This window comes from Sciurus carolinensis, chromosome 12, assembly GCF_902686445.1.
Source record: "Sciurus carolinensis chromosome 12, mSciCar1.2, whole genome shotgun sequence".
Taxonomy (NCBI): Eukaryota; Metazoa; Chordata; class Mammalia; order Rodentia; family Sciuridae; genus Sciurus; species Sciurus carolinensis.
Genome location: NC_062224.1, coordinates 1,910,714 through 1,938,243, shown reverse-complemented (window position 1 = coordinate 1,938,243; position 27,530 = coordinate 1,910,714). Strand labels below are relative to the sequence as shown.

At 50.4% G+C, this 27,530-nt stretch overlaps 1 protein-coding gene across 1 annotated transcript; it reads right to left on the bottom strand.

The window, feature by feature from the left end:
* Positions 1-373: 373 nt before the first annotated feature.
* Positions 374-19,642, bottom strand: Map10 (microtubule associated protein 10). Its single transcript, XM_047520983.1, has 5 exons — positions 19,576-19,642; positions 12,369-12,486; positions 6,792-6,910; positions 5,068-5,147; positions 374-4,924 (listed from the first exon to the last, which is right to left on the bottom strand). The coding sequence occupies exons 1-5, from the start codon at positions 19,640-19,642 to the stop codon at positions 2,006-2,008; spliced, it is 3,303 nt and encodes a 1,100-aa protein (XP_047376939.1). The 3' UTR covers positions 374-2,005.
* Between the last annotated feature and the right edge of the window lie 7,888 nt (positions 19,643-27,530).

Genomic DNA, 27,530 nt, shown 5'->3' with positions numbered 1-27,530 from the left:
TCTAGCCCCATTTTCATTAACTTAGTCCCATCTGCTTTGATCTTCCAGAAGTTCCTCCAACTGTCTTGTCCACCACTGGTATTTTCTGTGAACTTTAGGTTGTTAGTTTTACACCTCTCTTTTCAGTGGGATTTTGGGAGGAAAGGACCATAACCTTTCCTTAGCACATATTTTAAAGCAAAAGCTCTTATCTGAATTTTCTAACCTTTACTAAATGGCTATATCTTATTAGCGTAACAAATCTAGGAACTGTTTGGAAAATAAGAAAATGCATGAAGGTTCAGCACTCCAACCTCAAGATACCCATCCTGAAGTCAGTTTCTGCTTGGCATGACCAGTTCCTGAAGAAAGTCAGAATACCTTGGTCTTGACCAAGTCAGTTTTTTTTTTTTTTTTTTTTTTTTTTTAATGTAGGTTAAAAATGAGAAAAGGAAAATTCTACAAATCTTGGTTCATGTACTGTCATTCTGTACAACTCTCCACGCATTATATCCAAGTTAGAACAAATAAGGATCACTATTAGACTCACCTATTAAACTGGATGACTGGGGACAAAGAGTTTAGAAATCTCACCAAGCCATCAATAAGTCTGGCTGATGATTAGCCATGGCTAAAACTATAGATGAAGGAAGACTCAAAATAATTAAAAGCCCAATTCCTGCCTTTGGGAATTTACTCTGGTGCTGGGAACCTTAGTGTGCAAAGTAAAAGGGATTACGCAACTATCACTGTGTAGCAGAACCTATTATTCAAATCAAGGTAAAATTCTTCATCTCCCATGAATCTCATGCTGATGTTCATCATCCTTTATGCATGCTGGTCCACCACACAGAACACCCTCTTCTCTTCTTACCATCTCTCTAAATCTCACCTACTATTATGATCATTCAGGAGATCATACCATATAATTAATTACTTATAAATAAAGGAAAATTAGGATCTTCACATATTCAAAGTCAAAAAATTAGAGCTCAGAAGAAAATATATGCAGATATCTGAACACAGAATAAAGTCAAAATATAAAATAAATGGAAGAAATTATAAATTATCACTAGACTTGAAAACAAGTTTTCACACATTAAAAATAACCACTGAACCTGAACTGACAAGCAATAAACTGAACTCCTATTTAAGAAACCACACAGGAAGACAATTTTTTTTTTAAATTCCCCTCTCCAGATGCTTCAGAGAACACCTAAAGATTGTTCACATGCAGCAGCAAAACAAAAATATTAGTCAAACATGTCTTGATAAGGGTTTTCACAGGTTTCTTTTCAGGGTTTCTGCTCGTTATTACTACTTAATTCTATAACTTCTCATAAGGTATTTTAAATGCTAGCATTCATTTATTCAACAAATGTTTTTAGTGCATCCCAATGACATGCCAAGGACAGTGCTGGGTGCTAAAAATAGGGTCCTTCTCATCAGAACACTTCAGACTAGTGGGAGAAAACATTAATCAAGCAATCATACAGATTGTGGTTAAATAAAGATACAGAACACTATAAAAGGGACTCCATCTATTGTGGATCCCAGGATGTGTACCTCTGATATTGTGTGTAGATATGTGTAAATACACATACATTGTACACACACACATACACACACATATACTGTAAGCTCTTTTAAGAGCAGGAACTATATTTTAAATTTTTTTTATCTTTCTGCATCTCACAAAATGTCTTATATATTTGTTAAATAACTTATTCCCACTAAAATTTGTAGCTATCCTTATTAACTAACCTTTTTCTCATTGAAGTCAGCTTTAGAAATTTCCAGATTTTAAAAGTTTAGATACACTTTTATTTTTAAATAACTCATAAAGAGATCTTACTAAGTTATGAGGCACTCTCATGATCAATATTATCAGATTTAAGGTAGAATACTAGTTAAGCATAAAAGTATGATATTTACTTTTCTTATTAAAAACTTCACGTAATTTATGCACTAAAATAATGTAATTAAAATTTTTAACAGTACACATAAATTTTTTTAAAGCACATTTTTACACCGTATATCCTGGAAGTTTGTTTATTACTAACTCACAGATATCTTTGTATTGCTTTGAAATTCTTAGTGAACCAATGTCATCCTCTTCTTCAAAGTGATCTGATGTACTGCCATCCAGAACGTTGAATTCCAGTTCTGACAAATTAGAGGGCAGGTAAGAACTCACTTGAGATGTCCGCGGCGATGGGCTTTTTTCTGACCATTCGCAACCAGTTTCTGCTTTAAGTTTCATAGGGAAGTCTTGACCTTGTTTTTTACCCTTAGAGTTATGTCTACTAACTTGGTCTATCTGGCTTTCTTTTTCCTCAGTCCGGTGGGATGAAGATAAATTACTGGTGGAGTTACTAGATGCCTTCTCCACGCTTTTATCCCGAGTCTTTGAAAGATGCCTTCTCTTTTGTGAGAGTACTGGTGATCCAGCTGAAAAGGGTGGGCTAAGAACAGAACTCTTTTCACTGCTACTTTTCCTTGAGGGTGGTCTTGCTCCACTAGACTTACTGTTATGTGAAATTTCTGCCCTTGGACTGCTATCATGAGTTTGCAAACTCTTGCTGTTCTCCTCAGTGGTGAATTCTTCTGAATAGCAAGGGCTGGTGAAATCATCTGAATACTTCAGTTCTGAGATGCTTTCGTGGCAACTATTTTCACTCATTTCAGCAGGAACATCAATATCTGTGGTTCTGACCTGCCAATCATCTATTTCTTTATTTACAATTCTGTCAGCAACAGCATCCTCCTGGAAAACACATGGGTTTTGGACTCTGGTTTCCAGTTTTCCTTCCAAAATATTTGCAGGAGTCAATCTTTCTGGAATAATGGACTCTGCAGGACTCATAATTCTTCCCAGTGAGCCACTGCCGGTTCTGTTTTCAGCACAATCAGTTGTCTTTCTTTCAGCTGTACATTTCAGTTTAGTTTCTTTAGTTGTGCTGGGCTCATCAAAGACTTCACTAATTTGCCTTGAGGTATCACCATTTTCAGCAGAAGATGCATCTGAATCTAAATACTTATCGCTAGGCAGCTGATGTGGCTTCTGACTTTGTTCTGCAAAGCTTAATACTTTAACTTTAGAGGATGGAATTCTGAATTTTGTACTTGTACCCCACGTTTGTGCTTGCATTTTTCTGTACTCTTCTCTCTTTTCATGCACTACCAACATGTCAGGATTTGTCTGCTTTAAACGGAGTCTGAGTGTATTTGTTAAGCCATAAAGTAGACGTCCCCTAGTCACCCTTTTTTGGCAGTCGCCACTGTTCTCAAAATATTTACCTTTCTTAAGGTTTTCAACTTGGTTCTTTTTACACTGAAGGCTCACTGACTTTTCATGGTCCCCCACTGAAAACTTATCCTTCTTAGATTCAGACGTGGATTTGGCACAAGATTCTGGTACCTTCTTATCCTCCGTTCTATACAACCAGGCTAAGTGGGGATGCACATGAGTTGGACTCGCCACGGGTTGGTTGTATAACAAGGACAGCTCAATTAACAAAGCATTCAGCAAAGGAAGCTGCCTTATTGTATTGATTGTATTTTGCTCAGTTTGAGGGCAACATGTAGATTCATTAACGGCTCCTACATCCTGACTCCCTGGTGGACTCAAAAGCACCGCAGGAGTCTCCTGTGTTGCAGAATCTGTACCTTTTGGAGGGCTCAGATGTGTTGGAGGGTTTACAAGTACTTTTTCCGGCAAGGCATCACCCAGCTCCTCGGGTTCGTCCCTTTGGGGCTCAATGGTGATTTTGACGCCAGCAGGAAGCCTCCTTTCTTGGGTCAAGTGAGTGTAATACAGAGGAGGAGGGCAAAAGGTGTTGATTTCCAGGTCCAGCTCGGCGTCTTCCACGCTGGAGGTGCTAACGGTGCTGACGCTGCTGTCCGCAGCCTCCGCAGGGCCAGGTTTGCTGTTTTCCGCGGAGCCCGCGCGGGCAGGGCTGAGGGCTCCTTCCTGCGCCGCTGCCGGGTCGAGGGCGGCGGGGGCTGCATCCTGGGGGCCGAGGTCCGGGGCCCGGCCGGCGGGGACCGGGTCAGCGTGGTCCCGGGCGCCGAGGGCCGGGCCGATGGTGTCCCGCGGGCCGCGGGCCGGGGCCGGGTCAGCGGGGTCCCGGGCGCCGAGGGCGGCGGGGGCCGGGTCAGCGGGGTCCCGGGCGCCGAGGGCGGCGGGGGCCGGGTCGGCGGGGTCCCGGGCGCGGCCGCCCAGCTCCGTCAGGCGGCAGAACAGCACCAAGTCCCCAATGCGCCGGCCCGCCGGGACCAGCAGGACGAAGGTGCCCCGGCTGCCCGGCCCGCGGGCGGCGGGCAGCGGGACGTCGCAGGCGCCCAGCAGGCGCGGCGCGGGCGGCCCGGGCGCGGCGGGCAGCTGCAGCAGCGCGGCGCGCAGCCGCGGGCGGCGCAGGGCGGCAGGGCGCAGGCGGAACACGCAGGCCTTGCCGCGCCCGAAGCCCAGGGCGCCGCCGGGCAGCGCGGCGGGCCTGGCGGGCGCGCGCACCAGCAGCGGCGGGAAGTCCAGCAGGCGGAAGGCCACGGCGGGGTCGGGCGGCGGCGCGGCTTCCAGGCGCACCCAGTCCACCAGCAGCTCCAGCGAGAAGAGCCGCTCAACCGCCATCGCGGTTGCCAGGCAGCGCCGCCGCCGGAAGCGGCGGGCGCGCGCTCTCGCGAGAGGCGAGGAGACAACCGGAAGTCTCGCGAGACTGGGTCCGCCTGCTGCCAGGCCCCGGGGCGGAAGGCCGAGGGCGCGGGTCCGGGGCGGAGCAGGCCTATCGCCGCAGGCCCCGTGTAACCCGGGGTCGGGCCGGACGCAGAAGTGAGCAGGGCCCTCCGGGACCCCGCAGAACCGTCGGCCCGCGCCCACGTGCGGACAGCCGCCGTCGGGGAGCCCCTTCCCGCCAGGCCCCACCCCTCGCTGCCTGCGCCGCTGCAGCTGGCATCCCGGGTCGGTGTGGGACAGCCACCCGGGTCAGACCTCATGCCCGCCCTAAAGTCCGACCAGCGGCCTGCGAGGTCTGTTCAGCCAGAACCCGACCTCCAGGGTCCTGCGAGGTCTGTTCGGCCAGCATCCCTCACCTTCCAGGATCCTGCGAGGTCCAGGGGTGCAAACCCACCACCGTGAGGCAGTCGGGACTGGAAGGGCTTGCTGCCAGGAACTGAGGAAAGAAGAGCCTGTGTGGAGCTGCCTAGGAGGAAATGGAGTTCAATCTCCTTATTTAGGAATACAGACAGTCCCCAACTTGGAATTTGTCTTGTGTTGTATTGAATCAATTACATAAGATATTCGGTGCTTGATTATAAACAGGGCTTTGCCTTAGGGGATTTTGCCCTACTGAAGTCCTCTGTTCTGAGCATGTCTGCCCCAGGCGTGGTAAGCTACAGTGCCGCAGCTTAGGGGTGACGTGTTCAGCCTACAGGACCTAACTTCATGGTGAGCTGAGGACTGCCTGTTCTCTTGACGCTGGTGCTTCCATCCCCCATGTAGAAGTATATAACAAGAAGGTGAGGATGTAATAAATAGCTAGATTAAGACAATTCCAAGAGGAAATTTTTTAAAAGATGGAAACAATCTGCAGTTTTAATATCAAAAACTTGAAACAGCAAAGTCAGAGCCCTCATCCATAGTTTAAAACCCATCAGATGCTGGCTTGCTGTGGCAAGCTGGGAACCTCACCTCTGAAAATTCCTGGAGAAACAGGCTACAGCAGCTCCCCTGTGCTCCATGGATTCCCAGAGGCTTGCATTTCAAGGCTCCAGGCCACATCATATTCCTGGAGTGAAGATTTCTGTCAGGAGACGCAGACACCTCTGGTCTTCATTCAGGATAAAATAGATAAAAGCCTGCCCAGAAAGTCATCCCTTACCCCAAGACTTGATCGGAGGCTTCTGGAATCTAAGCCACATGTCCCCTTTTCTATCTGGGTTACACCCTCACACTCCTAAACACCGTGAAAAACAGAACCATAGTAACATGGCCTTATATTCTGTTGTTGGTAAAGATGAGATGACTTTGTCCTCAGTTAACATGTCTGGTGTTTAAACGCAGATCTTTTCATTCCCAGTCTTCCTCTCTGTTTCTCAGTTTCTGGCAAGGAAGAAGTAATAGATTTTCCATGTGCTGTCATTAAACTAATTTAACATCCCATGACTCTGCCAGAGTTACCATCAGAACATGATTGCTACTTTCAATATGCATAAGAAATAGCTTTTGAATTCTAACAGAACCAAGGCTCGGTATTATAGTTTAAATGATATTGTCACTGGAAATTCATTCACTAAAGAGGGGCAAGAAAAGGCAGGAGGCAGGAGCTGGGATGGAAGTGGGCAGGAAAGCAGGAGCTGGGATGGGTTGGAGAGTAAACAGGGCTTCGCTACTGACTGGAGGGAAAGTGGCCTACAGCCTACTGATAAATCTGCCAGAAAGGAAGGGGAGATTGAAACTGTGCAGCACCTCAAGGGATTGGAAAGCATGGGTTCACTGATAAGCCAAATGGTATGCATGACTGAAAGGAGGAGTTGTGAAAGTGAAGACTCATTGGCAAGAAGTGTAGCATAGTGGAATCAGCACAGGCTTCAAGTTGAACTGTCCTGGGTTAAAATACCAGCTTATTCACTGTTCATAACTGTAATTCCAGCCCAGGTTCACAAACTCTGGGAGCATCCTCTCAGATTGTCTCTTACTTCCTCAGGGCATGCTGAAAGTGCAGATTGTTGGCCCCCTTCCAGAGAAGTCTGTTCACTCAGTCTAAGATCACTGTTACCAAGGGAGCCTGTTCTGATGTTTGAGCATGACCACCCACTTCCTGGCATATTGTCAATGACTAGGTTTATGTTCAACAGCTCTCCAGCAAGCATCGCAATCCTGCCAGCAAATATCAGAAAGGTGTATACATTCACGTAGTCATAGCTCCTTTCACACCTGCAAGGGGAAGTGGAGGAAATGAAGTGGTGGTTGTTAGCTACGAAGCACCTCTGTGAACATGAGCCATGCCCAGAGATGCGGTGGAGCAGCAGCAGCAGTGACAGCCTGCCCCAGGGGCTCCAAAGGTAGCAGAGAGCCCTGGGGAGGTTTCCTAGAGGTTGCCCCGTGGGGCCGAGCCTGCCTGCCACATTGCCTCAGCCTTTGCTCTGCTCCAGGGAGGACTGGCTGGTGCCTTGGACTGTCAGGACTGAAATGAATAGTTCCTCCTCTTAATGGAATTAGGTCTAAGTTGGATTTATTTTAAATTACTACAAATATTATTTATCCTCCAAAAGATAGCCATCTGTTTTTTTTTTGTTTTTTTTTTTTTTCATAACTTCCAATGTGGGAAATAAACCAAAAGCCTTGATAAGCTTATCAAGCAGACTGAACCTTCAGGAGAGTCTGACCATAGGCTGGGGCTTGGGGTCCACTCTGAACAGCTGTTGGTTTTGCAATCCTGTTGTAAGTGCCTGCCCCTGAGTTAGGCTCTTTACACATTCTCTTCATTTACTTTTCATGGCACCTCATGGGGCTCTCTGGTGCAATCATAATGAAGCAAACAAACGGACTTGAAGAGGTTAAATACAAATTCACATGGCAATGAATGGCAATGCTGCAATAGGATTCAGTGTTTCTTGAAAACACAGGTTGTGTCCGTCCCACTAGAGGAACATCCTTTGGCTTGCTTGCCCATGCCCAAGGAAAATGTTAACAGATAGGAAACTGACAATATCCAATTCAAAAATGTATTTTGTAGCACAAAGGAACAATAACACAAGGAAGCAAAGAGGCGACATGGGAAGTGGTATGTAAGAAGAGTGACTCTGCTTAAACAGCTGGTCAAGGGCATGGCAAGGGCTCGCAGAGAGGAGGACTGCTCCAAATTTAGCTTTAACAAGAGACACAACCCCCAAATGTGATGTGTGCACCCTCTTCAAGCTCTTAAGCCACCTGAACAAATGACCTGCTGGCGACAGGGGCGCAATTTGACTAGAGACTGGTATCAGATGATATGCAGGTATTGTTAAAGGTTGAAGGTTCTTTAAGAAAACATGCTTCCTGAAGGTTCTTTAAGAAAACATGCTTGCACCTAAGAGCTGCAAACTGAAGTAGGGGAAGGAAGTGGCTGAGCCTGGAGCTGGCTTTATAATGTCTCAGGACAGAAGGGAAAACAGGGAAGGCAGACGTGGCCAGGGCTTGTTGATTCCTGAACTGTGAGGGGATGGGGGCCTGCGTTGTTCTCTTCTATACCTGTGTGTGTGTCTGTCTGAATCTTTTCATGAAAGGTCAGTGCACTTTCTTTCAGAGGTGTCAGGTCAGCCATACCCTGAACGTCCAGCATGTGGGAGTGCAGACTGCACACCAGCCCGTACCTCTGAGCAGCTGACTGGTGCGTAACGATGCCACCAGGGGAGAGGCCGTTTCCCTGCTGGAGCTGTGAGCTGCTGGGCTACCCAGAGTCCAGTTGTGACAGCTGTCCCAGGTCGCCACTTAAAATAAAGGGCATCTGTAAGTGGGCCATCTGTAAATGACATTCCTCCTATTAATAGATCTTACAGGCCAAGCACATCTGGGGTCCTTCTGCCCTGGCCTCAGTCCTCCGTGCCAGGCACTGGAAGAAGAGGGCCGCTCTGCACACATGGCACAGTAAGGAGAAACCCTCTCCCCTCACTTTCACACACACATAGTGCCTTTTGATTTACTTCCTAAACTCTCCACCGACTGAATTAGGGTGAAGACCACAAATTACATTTAAAAGTAACAATAGCATGAAATAAGTTCCTCTCCAGCAATCTGGGAACCTCGAGACCAGATCCCATCCACCTCCCCAGCTTCATTTCTACCCCTTGCTGTTCCCTGTTCATACACTGCGGTTCCCTGCTGGGGCTGCTATTAGGGTTTGCATCCCTCCCAACTGCCTGCCCTCTGGCTTCTCCACAGAGCTCAGACCTCCTCTGTTTAAAGTCCGACTCAAATGCTGTGTCCTTTTTGAAATTCTTTCCTGGTAGTGATCTTTTTTCCCTGTTGTGCTTAATCTATTTTTCTGTCTTGTATGACTCTTGCACACGAGTTACTGCCCCAGGTCTAAGTTCCTCGATCGCGTCGTTTCATTCTTGCATGTCTCTAGCAAGGAGGGCAGTGCCTTCTTTCTGTGCATGGTGTTTGTATGTAATGAACTAATAAATGAAGAATAGAACCTCTTATGGTACTTCTTTTAAAGCCCAAGGGTTTGGAAAATGTCCTGAGCTAAAACTTAACAAGTATTTGAAAGGAAGCGGCGGTGCCTGTGGTGTTCTTTGTATGGAATTGTGCTTCATAGAAACCCAGGCGAACCTGCTGGAGCGGGTGCGCCTTCTCGGAGAAGCCTGCTGCGCTCAGTTGGCCTTACATTCCACAGTTATGGTAGGTTGAACGCGAGGCCTGGGTGGGAGATTCAAGTAAACAGGATTAAGGGTTCTTCTCCCTGTGCCGATTTCTGGATTTCTGACGTGTACGACTTCCCTGCGGGTTTCCTCTTTGTTCAGGCACTGGATGAGACATTCTCTGAAAACTGTTCAGTGCAGTAGGAGACAAGGGACCCCTGCTGCAGCCCCAGCTGAGGCTGCACTGACACCAGGCATTCGGAAGCTCTGCTTCTTTTAAGTGATTATTCCCCGTAGATGCAGCCTCTGAAGGGAGCCAGGATCCAGCCCAGCTAAAAATAGACTCCACAGCCACTCCTTCAGTTTGCTTTCTGAAATGTGGGTCTTTTGCTCTGCCGCCCTTCTGCATAACCTGGCCTACTGGGACAGCGCTCTAGCCATAGAGAGAGACCCAGCACACACGGTCTGCTCCTCTCACCTCCCAAGTGTAAGCTCTGGGGCAGGGCTAGTGGCCAAATAAAATCAGACAGAGAGTGGCCCAAGCAAGCTTTATTGGAATTTGGCTCTCAGGCTAAATTCCCAGCCCCCCGGGGTCAGGGTAGGGAGCAGGAGAAAATTGCACGTGGCTCGGTCTATGCAGGGTCTTTAAAGGCCAGAACAGGCAGGGGTCCTGCTGAGTGATGGGTGGAGGTAAGGGTAGGTGGAGTTTTTCTGCCTCTGTTTGATTGGTCGCTGTCTTGGCACGCTGCCCTCTGCCTCAGTTGCTCCACTCTCCCTCATATAGTCGCTCAAATTCCGACTTAACACCAGGCCCCACGAGAAGGGACACGGTCCCACCTCCCACCCTTTAGAAGGGTTCCTAACAAAGTACCAGATAGTACCAAGAATAGAGAGGGTGTGGAGAATCCGGACCCCTGGGGGGCTGCAGCAGGGTGCGGCAGACATGGACAGGAGGTGGTGACATGGTGCTGTCATGCCCTGCACTGTGCCCCAGTTTCACAGGGGAGCACGAACCTCGCCGTGGCTGTGCCTGGACACGACCCTAAGGAGGTGCTCATCGTAGGACAGGAGGACCCACGAGCCTCCCCCTGTGCTCTGCCGGTTTGCCTCTGCTTTTTCTGTATCTCTTTAACTGCTTTCATAACTCGTTTGTTCTACCAACTGCTTACAATTCTTTTTAGTTAACTCATAATTAATTTGGGGGTGTTTGTGTAAATGACGACGATTCCTCTGAAATAGCAAAAAAAAATACACCTTAGCAAATTATTTAAAATGCTTCTTCCACAAGGAGAAACAAGTATTGTATTTCTTTTTCTAGAAGGATTGGGAGAAATGTCCCCAGCCTCACCCTGAAGTTTTACTGTTCCTGAGTGTTTTTCTTTGTTCTTTTGATTTCCTGATTTTCCCTGCAGAAAACTGGATGGCCTATTTTTGGATGTTTTGTTTCCAGTAGCATATTTGTCCTTAGGAAAATGTTGGCTGTGTCTTTGATTCTAATTTAGACTTCTAATTATATTTGATTCCAGATGATATCTGATTGACTCCTAAAACCTCATTACCTACAAATCACTAACTTAATGAATTTGTACTAAGCTGGAAGAATTAGAGATAATTTGGAATTTTTGTCTTTCTTAATTTTATTAATTCAACTAATGAATACAATGCTGGGTGCTTGAGTGAATAAAAGAAATGACGTGTGGCCTGTTCTACGCGGCTGCTTCTCTGAAACCCGTAAGTACCTTATAGAAATTTACCATGTATCCAAGAACTGAAGTATCTGAGGCTTCCCACTAAACAGTGCTATTAGGTTTTCATATTTAAATGATAGTCAATGCAAAAAACATTTGAATTGGCACACACTGGAACTTGAAGTAAAACACGTATTTAGCATACTGAAAAGCCACTCTGGGAAATTTAAATATGAAAAGTGAACATATTTGCAAAAGTAGAGAGTTGCAGACACCCAGAGGGAACTTCAGAGTTTACAACTGAATTGTTTCTTTAAGTTCCTGGTTCTTTTGCACCATCTTCTGATACTCAGAAACTGAGTTTCTGATCTGGGCAACAAGTTTTGTGCAACTATTTAGTTTGGCATTTCTCTAATTGAAATGAGGTCAGGATACATAATTTCATGTGAATACTAGCATTAATAACAACATTTCCAGGATCATGGTCTTTTAAAAAGCCAAATATAATCCCATCCTGTTTTTCCACACACTAGGGAAAAGAATAATAGATTACAGTTGCAAGAATGTCTGCTGCTCCCCTCCCTGCTTCCCAGTCCTCTTCCCCTGGAATATTATTTTCCAAGGGCTATGGATTACAGTCCTTAGAGGGCAGTCGATCCCCTTGCCAGAAGCTTCAGGTGCAACAAGAGGTTTCCCGTCTGGAATGACCAGAGAGCCAAAGCAGACAAGACTTTTTAGCTTCCTTATAGAATGTTTTCTCTCTCCTTCTAAGTAAAACTGCAGGTAAGTTTTTCATCATAGCAGCTTAGGACAGAAAATTCCCCAAAGACAGGAGATTGTCTGGCAGAGTGCTGCTTAGGAGTCCAGGATGTAAGTCCCCCTGGCCCAGGGACTAGTGCTCAGGAACCCACACTGCACATAGCAACGCTTTGGACCCTCTTGCTCCACAGAGATGACATGAAAGCCAGCCCCTGAAGGCTGGGAGAGGGTCACTGTAATATAATATAAAGCTGCTCCCCGCCCTTTACGCCTCCCAACTTGCAACCTAGCTTGTCAGTCTGTGAACATCCTAGCTAGCTATTGGTTCATCAGTCAGCCTGCAAGTACCCTTCTCTGTCATTGGTCCCCTGTTAGCCCACCGAATTCGATTGCTTACGAATGGCTCCCCCACCATTTTCTCTCCTTGCTTTCATGCTCTCTTCTCCTGACTTCCACTCTCCCTCTGGAGCGTGCTCTCTCTCTCTCTCTCTCTCTCTCTCTCTCTCTCTCTCTCTCTCTCTCTCTCTCTCTCTCTTTTCCTCTCATCCTCTCTCTTACCCTGCAGGGAGACACTCTGCCTGTTTGCCTAATAAACTCTCTTACGTGAGTTCCCACGTCCGGAGTGGTTTCTGGGTCCTTACAGTCATAGACTCTGAGAAAATGGGGATGGGAAAGCGGCAGTAGCTGATGATGAGCGGACTTGCAGGGGCAAGGCCGTAGCCTGAGGACATGGCACCAAGTCAGGGGTGCTCTTAAATGTTAATTCAGTGAATTAAACAGGGAGAAAAAAATTTAGAAATTCAACAAATCAACTTCCAGTTTTCGAGATTCAGAAGGATCACACTGTTATTGTTTTCTAAACATGTGCTTGCACAAAATCTAGTAAACACCATTTCCAAACTGCTTTGCACTTTCTGGTGGAGTTTCTGGTGGCAACTCATCTTTTCCTAAGTCCAGTTGTGGTGCCCAGTGAGCACATTAGCTTTTATCTATCCATCCCAGGTTCCTGTTGTCTTCCGGGAAGGCTGTGGACCTCAGGACTGAGGGATCAGAGTAGATCCTGAGCAACTGGCAGTGGGGAGGCAAGTCCCTCGTGGAATGAGTGCCTGGGTGGCCCGCTCCCCATCTGTCACGGTCAGTATCAGGGAGTCAAAGCGAAGGGAGACAAAGTTGAGACCCAGTTGGGCGATTGGTTGAACTGCAAATCCAACCAAAGTGCTCCTCTCCAGCTTTTAGCACCTAGACCCCACACCAACCAGTGCATTTGGGTCTGTGCCTGAGGGAGGTAGCACCCTAAACCAGGATTTTCACCTTATTTTCCACCCTAGCACTTGCAGCCACCAAATATCCCATGGCTAGAGTAGGTCAGTGTGGCCTTTGTGGCCAGCAGTGGGCATGCGTACTAACGGGAGGCATCAGAGGGTCCTCCCAGGCCTCCCAGAGTCCACACCCACTCCAGGGGGTCTTGGTCTGGAGGACCAGCTCTCAATCACATGAGCCGGGGAGAAGGAATGCTCGTGTCTGGAGAAGGAAACAGTGACTCTCAGACGAAAGAGAGGCCAGCCACTCAGAACTGACCGACGTATGCATCCCTTATACAGGAAGAGTAGGGGGTCTGATGTCGCCTAAATTTAATACCATGTGTTAGCAAAATATATAAAACATAAGACCTGGTATAAAATCACAAAGCTAAACCATTTACTAATTAAGTCAAAGAGCCTCCACGAAACAAATCCGCAGCGCCAGTCTCACGTGCGGCTGAAGCCGCCTGATGGGTCTGCCCATCACCATCAGCGCTGGGGATGGCACCGCCGGGGCGAAGCTGCTTGTCTGAAGTCGGCTTGCCACCACTGCCCGAGAGCGCGTAGCCTGCCACCACGCCTTTCTAGTCAGACTCCTGCCGTGCCATCTGGAGGCCACTCGGCCCGCGGGCGTCCCTTCTGAGGCACGTGCACCACTCCTCTTAGCCGGTGCGGGGGACACCAGTTCATTCCTTTCTTGCTGACATCAGTCTGTCTTTCGGATGATGGTCCTTCCCGAGCTTCTGTGGGGTGAGGAGCAGCCAGACAGAGGACCCCACCCAGCAAAGGTGTCCTCACGCTGGCTGGACGTGGCGCTTCACAGTTCACATTCCCTCCAGCCAGGCAGACGGCAAGTGACCCAGGTGGGTCCAGTGGAGCCCCTCCTGTGGTGCTGTAGTTTGGATCTGGAGCGTCCTTCAAAGGCCCAGTGTTAAAGGCTAGTTCCTGGGCGTGGCCCTTTTGGGAGGTGGTGGCACCTTCAGGGTATGGGGCCTAGTGGGCGATCTTGGGGTCACTGGTGGCAGGATGGTGTGAAGAGCACAGTGTGGTCCCAGCCCTCTCCTCTTGGTCTTTCTCCCTTGTGCTTCCTGGTCCTGGGGTGAGAGATGTCGCTGTACCGTGCATCTAGCCATGACGTGCTGCCTCAACGCAGCCGAAAGCAACGGAGCCAGCCGGGCCTGGATCGCAACTCCTGGACTGTGAGCCAGGGCAAACCTTCCCCCACAAGTTGATCACCTCCACTCTCGTATGTGGTGGCCAGCGAGGCTGCTGAAAGCGGAGACTTTCCTGGAGGGTGTGTTAGCGTGGCTGGGGAATGACGCCAGTGGGGGCTCCGTGTGAGCTCCTCTCTGGGACTCCAAGTCAAAGAGTCACGGGTTCGCACTTGGCTTCAGCTGGTGGCCTTAGGCCTGACTTCCCACCCTCTCATGTCTGCCCGGAAGCCAGCTGTGCAGCTGTGCGTGAGGTCTGCACAAGAGTGGGCAGGCACGAATGGCAGGGCCCAGAGGCCCGTTAGCACGGTCCATTGTCAAGCATTGTCAAGCAGCGAGCTTCCGCTCACGTGGCCCCTGCAAACACGTGCGGCATGGGGTGGAGTCTGCCCGGGGGGGACACCTCCTGCAGCCAGAGGCCTGCTGCTGACCAGGCATGCTTCTCAGTGGGGGCACTGGAGTCTGGGAAGGTGAGTGCAGAGGCCTCCAAAGGGTCTCTCCAGCTGGCCACGTTGGACCTTTGCAGGACATGGGGCTTGCAGGTCCGTGTCCATGCCTCTGCAAGGCTGCTAGTTTGGGCTGGGTTTCGTGGCAGACAGTGGAGTCCTGACTAGTTCAGCCCACGATACTTAGCAGCCCAACGCAGCACCACGTCAGTCTAGACCCAAGTGCAACCAAGCCCTGAGAGTCCTTGAGGTTAAGATGGCCCTTTGGGTGACTGGAATGTGCACACCACAGCAGGAGAGCTCACATGGTGGACCTGTGCGGTCACCCACATGCACACACCAAGGACACACAGCGCAAGGCCTGACCGCAGCAAAGGCTTGAGCCACACCGCCCAGCTCCATGCTGCTGGCTTGGAGCCTGGTCCTGCTCTCCAAGGCTGGGTGTCCATGGACTTACTCGGGGCATTTCCCTTTGTCTCAGCTCCTTTTAAAGTACAGAAGCTCCAGGTTTAGATCATTTACTTACAGAAAATTCTGGTCACGTCAAGCTAAATATTTTTCAGAAATTCAGTTTATTGGATTGTAAAGTTACTTGCAAGCACAAGATTTGGATTTGAGGTCTCTCTCTCTCTCTCTCACTCTCTCTCTCTCTCTCTCTCATTTTAAGAGCAAGAGGATAAAGTTATTTGCCTAAACACACATCTTTGGGCTATACTTTAGGATTCTTACAGATGGGTCCAAGCCCTGTGGGGAGGGGGCTTTCCAGGAACACACAGAGGACTAAGCCAGGGTTATCCAAGATTGACAGGAAATTAAAAATCTGGCCCTTTCCCTCAGACGTGATCTTAAAGCCAGTTGGAAATTCTGGGTTAGCACAAGTGTGACTTTATGTCAGCCTTAAGTCTAAGGTTCAATTGTGTGGTCATGGGGTATCTCAAAGTGTAGAGTTCCCAAGGGTGGGAACTGTCAACCTGCTTGACCGGCCCAGTTCTAACCTGAGTGGACCCTGGAGGGAGCAGGACCCTGAGGGAGCATCGAATCCCAGAGTTGGAAGACCACCTTTAGTCCTGCTCCTCACGCTCCCTGGGGCAGTTAGCCAAGCCCGCTAGGTTGGGTACTTCAAAACAGGGGTACGCAAGTGTTGGAGGTGCTCCACTGGGTATGGAAGGAGAAGACCGAACTTTCTAGTTATGTCAATTTTTATTGAATTTTTCTAAAATTGTAGTAAATTTCGTGTTCTGTGACCTGCAGACTACACAGAACTTTGATAAAGTACATGTATATGGTTCAAAATCACATATACATATGCATTTTTATTAAGCTTGTGAAATCCAAAATATTTAGAGAACAGCCCTGGTCCTTGTTTTTCCCTTGGAAGACTGAGGTGCCACACTGAAGTCCCTGATCACACGTGCATGTATGTAAATAGGCAGGCACATTTAGGCATATTTCACTTATAAAACACTTCCACATTCTACCCCTGTAATCAGCAGGAGAGTTCTCTGACTTCTAGGGTTCCACGATCATAAGACAATAATGAATTCCATAACCGAGATCGCTGTGTGGTCCACCCCAGTAAGGTTCCCTCGAGTACAGTATAATCTAGCTCATGACTTTGCACCTTAGAAATTGAATCATGTTTAGATGCAGCAGTCAACAACAAAATCAAGAGCAAAAGAAACATTGTTCATTTGATGGACATTTCCTCATTTTGGGATCTGGAACCTGGCACTCTCTTCCTCAGTCTGAACTTTGTGGGTTTAAGTGACTGAAAAAGTGGTGCTCGGTGATAAAAATGGTTGCCCTTTGATTCCCCTGAAGTCTGGGCTTGAAGGAATGTATTCTTTCTTTTGTGTCCTTGATCAATTCTGGTTCCTGACTTCCTGTGTTTGCAGAACTTTAGAACTTGAATCAAAAGCCCTGATAGCTTGAGTTAATGCACCTGCCATTTTCCACAAGGGGAGAGGCTCCCGCACTACAGACTATACAGAGAAAATCGAGCTCACTCTGCTGAGCACCCAAAAAACTTCAGATGGAATGAAGACTTCGGTGAAGCCAAAGTGCACTAGGTACAGTTTTCTCGGAATTTTAAAAAATAGTCCCTCAGATCTAATAGGAAAATAAGTGAAAAGAAAAACCAAGGTCCAAAAGAAGCACTAGTAAGCATTATCTATACAACACGAACACTTCAATCTCACTAACAGTTAAGCAAATGAAAGTTAAAATGAAATGCCATATTTTCTCCATAAATTGCCAGTTATTATTTTAAATCATCCAAAACTAGTAAAGAAAGGGAGTGACTGCCATCTCATGTCCCAGGCAAAAGGGGTCTTCGCAGCTTGGCTAACATTCCCCAGCAGCAGTTTTATGAAGATGTTTTTGATTAGACCATTTTATCTCTAAGATTTCATTTTGCTTTGTCACAAAAGCAAAGGGGGCAGAAAACACCTGCCCCTGAGTGCCCCTCCTGTCCCCAGAACCCAGCTCAGGGGACGACCTGAGAGTGAGCCTGGGCCGGAAGGTCCACACGCGTGTCGTCCTGAAGGACACGGCTTCCCCCGCACGCTGGGAGCCAGGCAGGCCACTGTCCTCTGTAGAAGCTACCTTCCTGCATGTGCACAGGACACACCCTGAGCAAGCTCCTGCTCCTGCACCTGACAGGGGAGCCCCTCTCCAGAGGGACAGGAGCTGAGGGCACTGTGGAAAGGATGCGTGTCACTCACCCACTTGACCGCCATTGGACAGAGCGCATGAGGAAGAGAGGTCTGCCTGTCGCCACTGGAGTCTTGAAGCAGTCCCTGATCTCTTGTGAGCTTTCCCCAGTAAGTGCCAGGTCTGCCTTGTTGTCTCTGGTCATTTTATTTTTGTTTTTTGGACTGTCTGCAACTTACCCCTCTGCTCTGGCACCACTTGGTTATGAATAAGACACAGCGGAACAAAAATATAAATGTGCACAAAAGTCTCTCTACAAATGTTCATGCCAAAATTTTGAGTAACATTAGCTACCATTCGTGCGCTGTGCTAAAACTTGTGTGTGTGTCTGACCTGATTTCAACCTTCCAATGGCACCATGAGGCTCTCTTCATAATTTCCAACAACAGGGTGACTGTTGGCTGGAGGGCAGCCTGCACAGACTTTCGCTTCCTGTTGATGTGAGGGTGGAGAGAGTAGCCTCTGCAGGTCACATCTGCACGTGAGACAGAGCTCACCCTGGACTCGGAAAAGACAGGGAGCGAAGAGCAAAGCCCATGGCAGAGTGTCCAGCAGCGCCCGGCCAGATCCACAGGGCCAGATCCACAGGGCTAGATCCACAGGCCTGCAAGCGCTGTTCCCACATCTGGCTTCTGCAGGCTCCTTGCACAGCTATGCAGCCGTGATGGAGGGAAGTCTGCAGTTAGGAGGGTGCCTTGTACTTGTGGGGAAGAAACTTGGCTTTCACAGAGCTCAGGGAACTTTGGGACTGTGCAAAGAGCCTGTTACAGGAATCCCGTCTGCGAAGATGGGAAGAACTTCATGTGGGCCTGCGCGGGTCTGGCTGCCCGGGAGGCCGATTTCCATCTCATAAATAAAAAAGAAACCCTCAGTGTGCTTGTGCCAGTTTCCTTTCCAATTGCTCATGCTAACCTCACCAAGAAAGTCATCAGGAGAAATCTGGAAAACGCCATCCCTCTGTGGGAGTGGAAACCTCCGCGGGCTGACGCATCTCTACCCCGGTGAGCTCACCACTGCATCTGACTCACGTCCTCCACTGAGACAAAATCCATCCGGGTCAGAAAGAAACATGACTTTAACTGAACAAGTTATGTCTGTTCTAATAAGACTTGTTGAATCGGAAGTAGAATGATGTGACCAAGACTGAAACTGAGGAAGACACCAAGTACTTAGGTGCATATCCAGCAGTCGCATTTCTTTACTGAAGAAAAGGGGAGATCGACTCTCATGGCAGTTGGGAAGGCAGTTTAGACAAGGAGCAGGAAGTCCTAGCTCCTCTTTACCTCCTGCACGAGTATCCGATGAGTCCTCTGCCCTTCACCCTGCTGCTCCTGCCTGAGATAAGACGTGCGACCCCAGCTGCTGTCTGTCAATCTGGGTCCCATGGTGTCCTCCTTCCTCCTTTCGGGTTCTGTGCCCTTTGAGTCACGGTGTGCCCTCAGGCTGCGGGTCCCCTGGCCCCCAGCTGTCCCTCCAACAGGACACGTTCTCTCACCTCAGGCCTTTGCAGGTGCTGTTCTGCTGAAAGGCTAACCTGCGTCCCCTCTGTGCATCCTAAACACTGTCAATGAGAAGCTAGTTTGGGAGCCAGATGAGCCTGCTGTGTCACTCCCTGGCCTGTGACCTTGGTGGAGTCCATCTCCATAGCCAGTTTCCTCACCTGAAAATGGGACTAACAGAGGCACTTGCTCCTGCATCTCTGTTAGCCTCGTGGTGGGTCCACACAGGGCTGGAGGCATTCCGAGTAGTTCCGTCCCGGGTCGCGGTTGCCACCATGTTACCATTTGCTGTGACAACTCTACTTTCCCTTTCCTTGCAGTGCCTTGTTTCCTGGGGTGAACAGTGACAGCCTCGGGGAGGAGGGTAATGAGAGCTCTAGACAGGGGTCAGTGGATCTGCGCCGCCCCGCGGCTCTGGGTGACTGATGACGTCACTTCTTCCTTTCCGAGAGTTTATCTGCACCCCCCAGTGCCCTCGCTGCTTGTGGGTACTGAGTGCAAAGCCCTGCCTGGGGAGGGGGGGGGAGTCTGGACCTCCGACTTAGCCCAGCCCAGGGTGAGCCGGCCTCGTCAGGAGTCAGGAGAAACACCAGGACTGCATCGGTGACCTTCTGAGCGCTGTCCAACCCAGGCAAACTCACCTGCACTGCTGCCGTTGACTCCTGAGGCCTCAAGGACGTGCCTAGGTGCCGCTGCTCCCTGGGCCATGGAGTGCCTTCCTGCTGTACTCCGCTGGGGACGAGGACCGTGGCTTCAGAGTCCACCACCCACCCGCCTACGTCTATACCCGTATTTATCTATCTAAACAAAGACGCATGGAACACAAAACCTAACCAAGCTGGAGTAGTTATCACCACAAAGAAGTTGCAGGAACTGAACAAAGAAAGCGTTTACAGGAGCAGGTCCTTCTCGCCGGTACAGTTCAGGTTCTCTTCTTATTTGCTGGGCAGTCCCCTCGCTGACAGGGCAGCACGAAGGTTTCACTGTGCGGTTCAGGATGGCCCAGAGGCCAGACCACAGCAAGGACCTGCGCCAGCGTTTCAAAGAGCCTTAACTGCCTCTCTGAAGGCTGCAGGAGATTTAGTCTCCCTTCAGAGACTCCAGATGTACATCTTGGTCTGTAATGAGACAAGGAAATAACAGGAATTGCTATATCTGTGTGTTATGTGGTAATAATAAGCTATATTTGGTATTTGCCTGGACTTGTAAAACTAAACTCATAAAGGCGCCTGGTGACAAGCTTGCTGTGTGGCAGGATGACCCTCCTCGGGGAGGAGGGTAATGAGAGCTCTAGACAGGGGTCAGTGGATCTGCCTCCTGATCAATGCCGACATGAACCTTGATCTATGATTTGGTGGGGGCTCCTGGTCTAGTCGTGCTCTGGTCTTTATCAATGAAGACCAGAGCGTGACAGGGCTGAAGATCACGACTCAAACCCCTGCACTTTTGGAGCAAGCTGTCAGCAGCTCTGTGACCAGAGGACTCCACGTTGCTCTGTCTCTTGACTGCCCCGGCTGCTGTCCACTCTATCGCTGATTGCTGATTGACCATTGTCACTGAGGCCAGATGACTGACCACCTTTCCTGTGACAACTGTCACCCAGCTTCCAGCTTATTGGACACCTGAGGACATCCAAAGACATCCGAGGAGCTGAGAGAGGCTAGGGCTGAGAAGAATCCCCTGGGTCTTGCTGACTGACTTCTTGGCTATGGGGCGTTGCATTGAGTAAGTCCATGGGGATGGGCTCTAGGTGAACAAGGGGGTGAATCTTCAATGTATTTGTGACTTGCTATCATTAGGAATGTTAGGTTGAGTGTGCACTGCGTGAATAAAATCCACCCGTTGGAACCAAACTTGATTCCTCTCTTACTCACTGCTCGCGACATGGGCCTAACAAGGAAGCGTGAGAGGTCACACAGAAATCAGACCCCAAGCCCAGGGCCTTCGTCAGACGTTCTCATAACACTCAAAGCCCCGACGCCCCTGCCCCCAGTCATGCAGAGGGTAGTCTCCCCAGGTGGGAAGGACTCTGAGCACGTCTTCCTGCTCTTCCTGGAGTTTATAGGAGTGACAAATGTTGCTTCCACTTATCAAGGGATAAGTGACTGAGATCAGTGACCGATCATAAGTGACTGCACAGGCCTGGAAGAGGAGCTTGCAGGCTGCTACACGGGGTGCTGAGGCTGGGATTCCCATTCGTAACCCCTGGGGTATTCAGGTTCAGCGAATCCCTGGATGTCTGGGTAAGGGGATCCCTAAATCTGAAGATGATTTTTGCCCACTAAAACCACATTGGAGTAGAATGGAATCTACTAAGAAAATTTTCTTTTCTTCAAAATATTTGTTGGACATTATAAATAGAATTTTCAAGGTCTTATTTAACTGTACATGGAACAAAATCCCCTTTTGTCATAAGTCATGAGATTAAAAGCAAAAAAAAAAAAATCATACTGATAAGACTTGGAACGCAGGTCTCAGAATTTCCAGACCAGGGCTATTTCCAAGCATAGTATGGGACGTGAGATCCCTAATTCCCACAAATCCAGAGACATAGCAGCATCTAGACTGTCTCCTCAGGGTGCCTGTTAGTTATAAGATCCCCCTTCAATTCCTTCCCCTGATTCAGGAAAACATATTCACCACCAGGAGAGCCCTGCAGAGCATCTTGGCACCACCCTCAGCACAGGCAGTCCCCGAAAGTGTTGTCAGAGGAGAGGCAAGTGCTGGCTGAAGAGATTCAGATGCGAGCCTTTCTCCTCCTCCTCCTCCCCCCTCCTCCTCCTCCCCCTCCTCCTCCTCCTCCTCCCCCCTCCTCTTCCCCCCTCCTCCTTTTCCTCCCCCTCCTCCTCCTCCTCCCTTTCCTCTCTCTCTCCTCCCCCTCCTCCTCCTTTTCCTGCCCCTCCTCCTCCTCCTCCTCCTCCTTTCTTCTGGGTGTGTACCAGGGATTGAACGCAGGGTACTCTACCGCAGAGTCACATCCCCAGTCCTTTTTGTCTTACTTTGAGACAGGGACTCACCAAGTTGCTGAGGTTGGTCTTAAACCTGCTCTGCTCCTGCCTCAGCCTCCCCAGTCACTGGGATTACAGGCGTGCACTACCTCGCCCAGCTTCGAATGTGAGTCTCCATAGAAAGGTTGAAAATCTGTGAACATCTACCTGAGGAGAAGACATCAAGACAATGTTTAACAGTTTCCATGAGGAACCTCTGGCGGTGCTCATTATTAACTGGCAACTGGTTAGCTAGTGACCCCGCAGACACACCCTCAGCCTGGCCCTTTAGGACTGACTGCCTGTGTCCCCAAGGTGGCTATGGTGGTGGTCTCTGGTTCAGCAACAGGGGGATGGACTGGCCTTGGCACGCTGGCTCCAGGATTGCAGATGTGGTATTAGGTGGGTAGTGGGTCCCTACCCACATCTAAGTACAGGAAGAGCCTGAGGGAGTCCCACAGCAGGAGACACCAGGACAGTCCTAGGGTCTTGGCTGGACCAGAGGTGGAATGCCATTCCAGATGAGCTCATGGGGTTTCCTAGAGGGAACTTGTCCGCCATGCAAGAGGACGGAGGCAGCGATTCCGAGATGCTTTCCTGTGCTGTTGTGATATTCAGAAGCAGGAAAAGCGCAACTGGGAACAGAGCAGTTCTTGGTGAATTTCGTCGTTTTCTGTAGACGCTTTAGTAGAGAACGTGTGGCCAGAATCCTGCCCACGTGGAAAGGACCCTGGGCATCCCAGGTGCTCAAGTGTGGCTGCAGCGCAGAACCCGCTCCAGGCTGCTGCTTCTGCTGGTTGGCAGAGTCCATGACACGCGATCCTGCCAGCCGGGTCCAGCCTGCAGACTGCCCACCTGGCACTGCACCAGCAGTGGCAAGAGGGAGCCAGGTGTGCATCTGGGGCACGGCAGTCGGTTTGCTGCTCCTTGTCTGAAATACAGTCTGTGCTGTAAGCATGGTAGCTGAACTGCTCAGCAGGGCCTATATTTTCCTTAAAGGACAAACATTTAAAGATGTAACTACAATTTTGTCCCCCGAAATCATCTTTCTTTCTTTGGAGTCCATAACAGCTCTGGGTAAGACCCAGATGCAGTCCTTTCATCAGTTTTCCCACACTCATGACCTCGGGTGCTGGGCTCTTGGTGCAGAGCTCTTGCTTCCTGGCCAGCAGCAGGTGCCCACAGAGCCACCTGAGAAGCAGCACAGGCCGTGGCCATGCGCTTCAGGCCCCAGCTGAGCCTCATGGCCTTGTGTCATTGGTCCCACTGCAGAGGGTGCTCGTAGCCATGTCCTCTTGCCACCTGGTGCCCCACTGGCACTCCAAGGGCACACAAACAGCAGGGAACAGGAGATCCAAGTGTCCTTGCTATGGCTCAGCCTCCTCACCACTACAGGCCTGGGAACTGTTCTGAGCCTTTTTCAAAGAAAGAATCAATTCTAAGGTTGTTTATGGGCTGGGGAAAGACAAAACTGAGGCTTCTGTTACAGAAAATGAGCTCTGTTCCTCGCTTTCGCCACCCAGGGCCAGTGCTGATGGAGGATAGGAAACCCAGACCAGCAAGAAGCCGGGCCTTCCCTCCGGTTCCTGTTCCCCTCTGCTCTGCCCAGGTCCTCTGCCCAACTGACACAACTCGGAGAGGCCTCCCTCGTGCCCTCCCGGACTCCCGCTCTGGGCCTGCTGTCCGAGAGCTGGCTGCTTGCTCTTGAGGCTGTGGTCTGGGCTCGCCTCGTTCCTCTGGTGGTGCCTCTGCCCGCAAGCACTGGGTGAGGAATCGCTGAACACGAGGGAGACCTCCTGTGTGTGGGTGTCCTTTAAGTAAACTGTGGGAAAAAAGCAAAGGGGAAAAGGTTGTCTCACACAGATAGGCTTCCCACTTGCCAAGAGGATGTCTGGCTTTCTTTTGTTCAGAAAAGTGTGTCTTAGCTTAAAAGCAGGGGTACGTTCCTGCTTTTAGTAGGTGTGGGCTGGCTGTGGGGAGCGGGTGGGGAGCCCAGGGAGCACAAGGCCAGAGGAGCCACACAGCTGGGGCCCGACGCCACCTGCCCATGTGCGGGACCACTGGATCCCAGTCCAGCCACACCAGAGAGAGCCCATCGGAGTCAGATCTCACTGCAGGATCCAGAGGGGCACCGTGCTGTGAGCTCTCAGCTACGACCACATCTGGGCAGCGGGCAAACCTCCTCCAGGCCGAGCGTCCTTCTGCACGCCTGCTCCATACAGACCCGTCTCCACTCGGGTCCCTTTGCATTAGGCAGATAGCAAACAGAAACGAGTGGGCACAGGCGAGAGAGCAGAGCAGGTCCTGGTGTGGAAGAAGCAGAGAGAGAGCGAAGAGGGAGGCCGAGAGGAGCCTGCTTCCACCTGAGACTCCTGAGACCCTGTCCTTCCCACCTCCTGTTCATTTTTGGAAGCTGCGCAGCATGCGAACAGGATTCCCTTTCCTCGTTCTGCGTGCTCCGTGGTCTGGATCAAGGACTTCTTACATCCAGAGAGTGGTTACCCATCTGGGAAGTGGGCACAACTGCGATCCGCCAACATGGCAGAGGTGGGAGAGTGGCCCTTGGGGGACTCAGTATGAAAGAGGCGTGAACCTCAGGCTCGGGGGCCAGGAGGGAGCAAGTCGGAGTCCTCCACGGCCTCCTGGCCACTGGGAACTCGCCAGCCCAGGGCGCCCACTCTGGGGGAGGTCCTCCTCCTTCAGCTCTTGCCGAGAGGGAAGTTCCTGGAAAGCTGGGCACCGCGTGACCTCCAGCAGGGGCTCACTCTGGCCTGCAGGCAGCCATAGGACCCGCAGGGGCTCTCAGTTACTGGCCTGGGCAGCAAATGGCGCTACCTGGCTGGACCTGAATGTGCCATTGGCATCATCTCACTTCCTAGAGGTTCACAGTGACGTCGTCAGCCAAGCGGGGCCACTGAGTGAGAAGAGGAGGTGCTGCGTCAGGAAAGGCCGACCCGGTTCCGGGGCGGAAACTGCACCAGCACAAAATAGGCACCCAAAATCCCTCCTGTGTTGGAGCCCCAGGGAGCCGAGGGCGTCCTGCCCCAGCACGGCAGGCTTCCCGGTGTCTCTGCGCTCAGGAGCCAGCTGGTGCTGTCCAGCTGGTGGACAGGGCGTGCAGCAGGATGCTGGGCTGGGTGGTGCTGGGGCAGTTGCAACAAGTGGTGACTGCACCAATTGCAGAAGCTACTGTCTACAAAGCACCCTCTATTGTCCCCGATGTCTACCCCTGACCTGTCCATCTCAGTTCCCTGTGAGGTAGCTGCCCTCCCATTCCAAAGGTCACCTGAGATGGAAAACAGCTCACGTCTGTGCCTTAGGGTCCTAAGACACGCTCCCATCCTAGCGACCCAGTCCTGCGCTTAGACCAAGGCCTGTAGGGAAGGCCGTGGGAACGGCTCGCCCAGGTCTCGCCAGAACAAGTCCCAAAGCCCAAGGATTAAAGAGCAAAAATAAACCTCAAAGGAAAGCAGTTGAAACTGCTGAGTAAGAGCCTTGACCACAGCTCAGTCTCTGCCCCAGTCCCACGCTGGCAGCTGCCCCGACTCGTTTTCATGACTTTGACCAAGACCAGCAGTGTTGAGCCTCATCCACAGCAGAGGCACTGCCCCCAGCCGGGTCGATGCTGAGGCAGACACTCAAGAAGCTGGCAAGCTGGCAACCACTTCAAAACCAACCGGCCAGGGAGCCATCCCACCTGGATGGCTCGGCCTCCTTGCCTTGAATGGGAGGGAGCGGCGCAGGGTGGGGACCGCGCCTTTGCCTCTGCAGAAGAGGAAGTGGACCGGAGCTGGAGGAGCTAGGCTGACAGACTGAGAGCCAGGCCAGTAGTCTTCCTGAGTTAGGCAGCAAGGCCGAGCCTTTGGGAGGGAGTCGTTCTCTCCTTCCAGTTTCCTGGAGCAGAAAGGCGGAGGGTCAGCCTGGTGCGGTCGCTTGACCCCTTGGAACTTCAGTTTTTCCTACTAAATACAAAACCAAAACTCGAAAACCACAAGGTATTTCCGAATCCCTTCTAGGCTTTGTTTCTAAAGTTCTCCAAGTGTTTTCTTCAAAGCCAGAGACGGAGAAGCAAGAAGGCCGGTTCTCAAAGGCGGACGCCAATGCCCCGCCTGGAATTCTGCAGAATTCTCCTTTCTGCAGAGCCCCCGGCTCCTCTGCTTTGACGTGTGACTCCTCACAGGGGTTCTCCCTCGCCATGTCCGTGTTGGCCCAGATGCTCCAAGGAGCTCGAGGGGTAGAGAGACAGGAGTCTGCGGGCACCGCGGAGGGCTAGCCTTCCTGAGGAGACCCTGCCCTAAAGCAAGGGACCTTCTGCACTAGCTGTGCAAACGTGGAACGTAGTTGCAAATGTAAACACACAATTGCTTTCTTCTAGAAATTTCTTGTCAGCTTAATGGCAACACCAGAGGTCCTGGAGCTCGTAGACGAGGATGGCGGGGGTCGGGAGCAGAGCTTCTAGGTGGAGGCTCTGTGAACACACCCTCAGGCCAGGCCAGGATGCTCAGGACCCGTGCGAGGACAGCCAGCCTGGGCCTGGACCGCCCCAGAGTCACTGACTCAGCTTTTCAATGCCGTCACCCCCAGGAGGCAGGAAGTGCAGCCCAGCCCTGCAGGGACCAGCGAGGGACAGTGGGCCCAAGGCGCCCTGGCCCAGATGCCGCCCCTTGCTCTCAATCAGCTTGCTCCTCTCTCTTCTCAAACGTCTCTTTATCTTGATGCTTCGTATTTGTTTTTTCCTCTCCTTTGGTTAATACATCTTTAAAACTTATGAATGTTATATATTTTAAACATAGCAACAAAAAGATTTGTGTGTGTGTGTCGAGAGTTAGAATGGTATTCTTCCTGATGACCATGGGTTTTCTAGCTAACCGGCAGGTATAGGGTTACTCGCCTCCATGACCCATATCTGTTGTAGAGAGGGAAACGGAAAACAAGAGTTCTAGAACGTGTGGGCTCCTTCAGGAGGTGGCGGAGACGGCAGCTGGGCTGGGGTAAAAGCAGGTGAGTGAACACATACCCGCCCGTGGAATTTGGGGAATAAAAATCACACCATCTGATGTTAGTCGCCACCCTGGCTTCTTAGCGCTCACTCATCTAGAGTTCGGAATCTGGGAACTGCCGCTGTAGCCGACGGGAGTCCCCTGGGCAAATGCAGAGTGCCTATTGATGTGTGGCGGGTACAGAAGGGTGTCCATTCCTTTCCTGTAGCTGCTGTGACAAAGTCTACAACCTTGGCGATAAAGCAACAGGAATCTATCCTCTTGGCGTTCTGGGGATGGCTCACTGGGGGGGTCTGGGGGAGACTGTGGCCTGCCTGTCTGTGAGTGGCAGGCTTTGTTTTGCCTTGGCCATGCGGATCTTTACCTTGCTTTGTTATATTTCACTATATGCAACTTTACTATAGGGAATATTGTACGAAAATTGTAGTGTTACGTGTGACTGTGCAAAAGCCCAGCGATGTAACCCTAAAACAGGTGTAACCAGTGAGAGACCCCCAAGTGTAACCAATCAGAAGGAGCTTAGAGCCAACACCCGCACCCGACACCCCCAGTGCAAGCCACAAGAAGAACTCTAAGAAGACAGGCCAGAGAGCAAGGGATGGCGGAGAA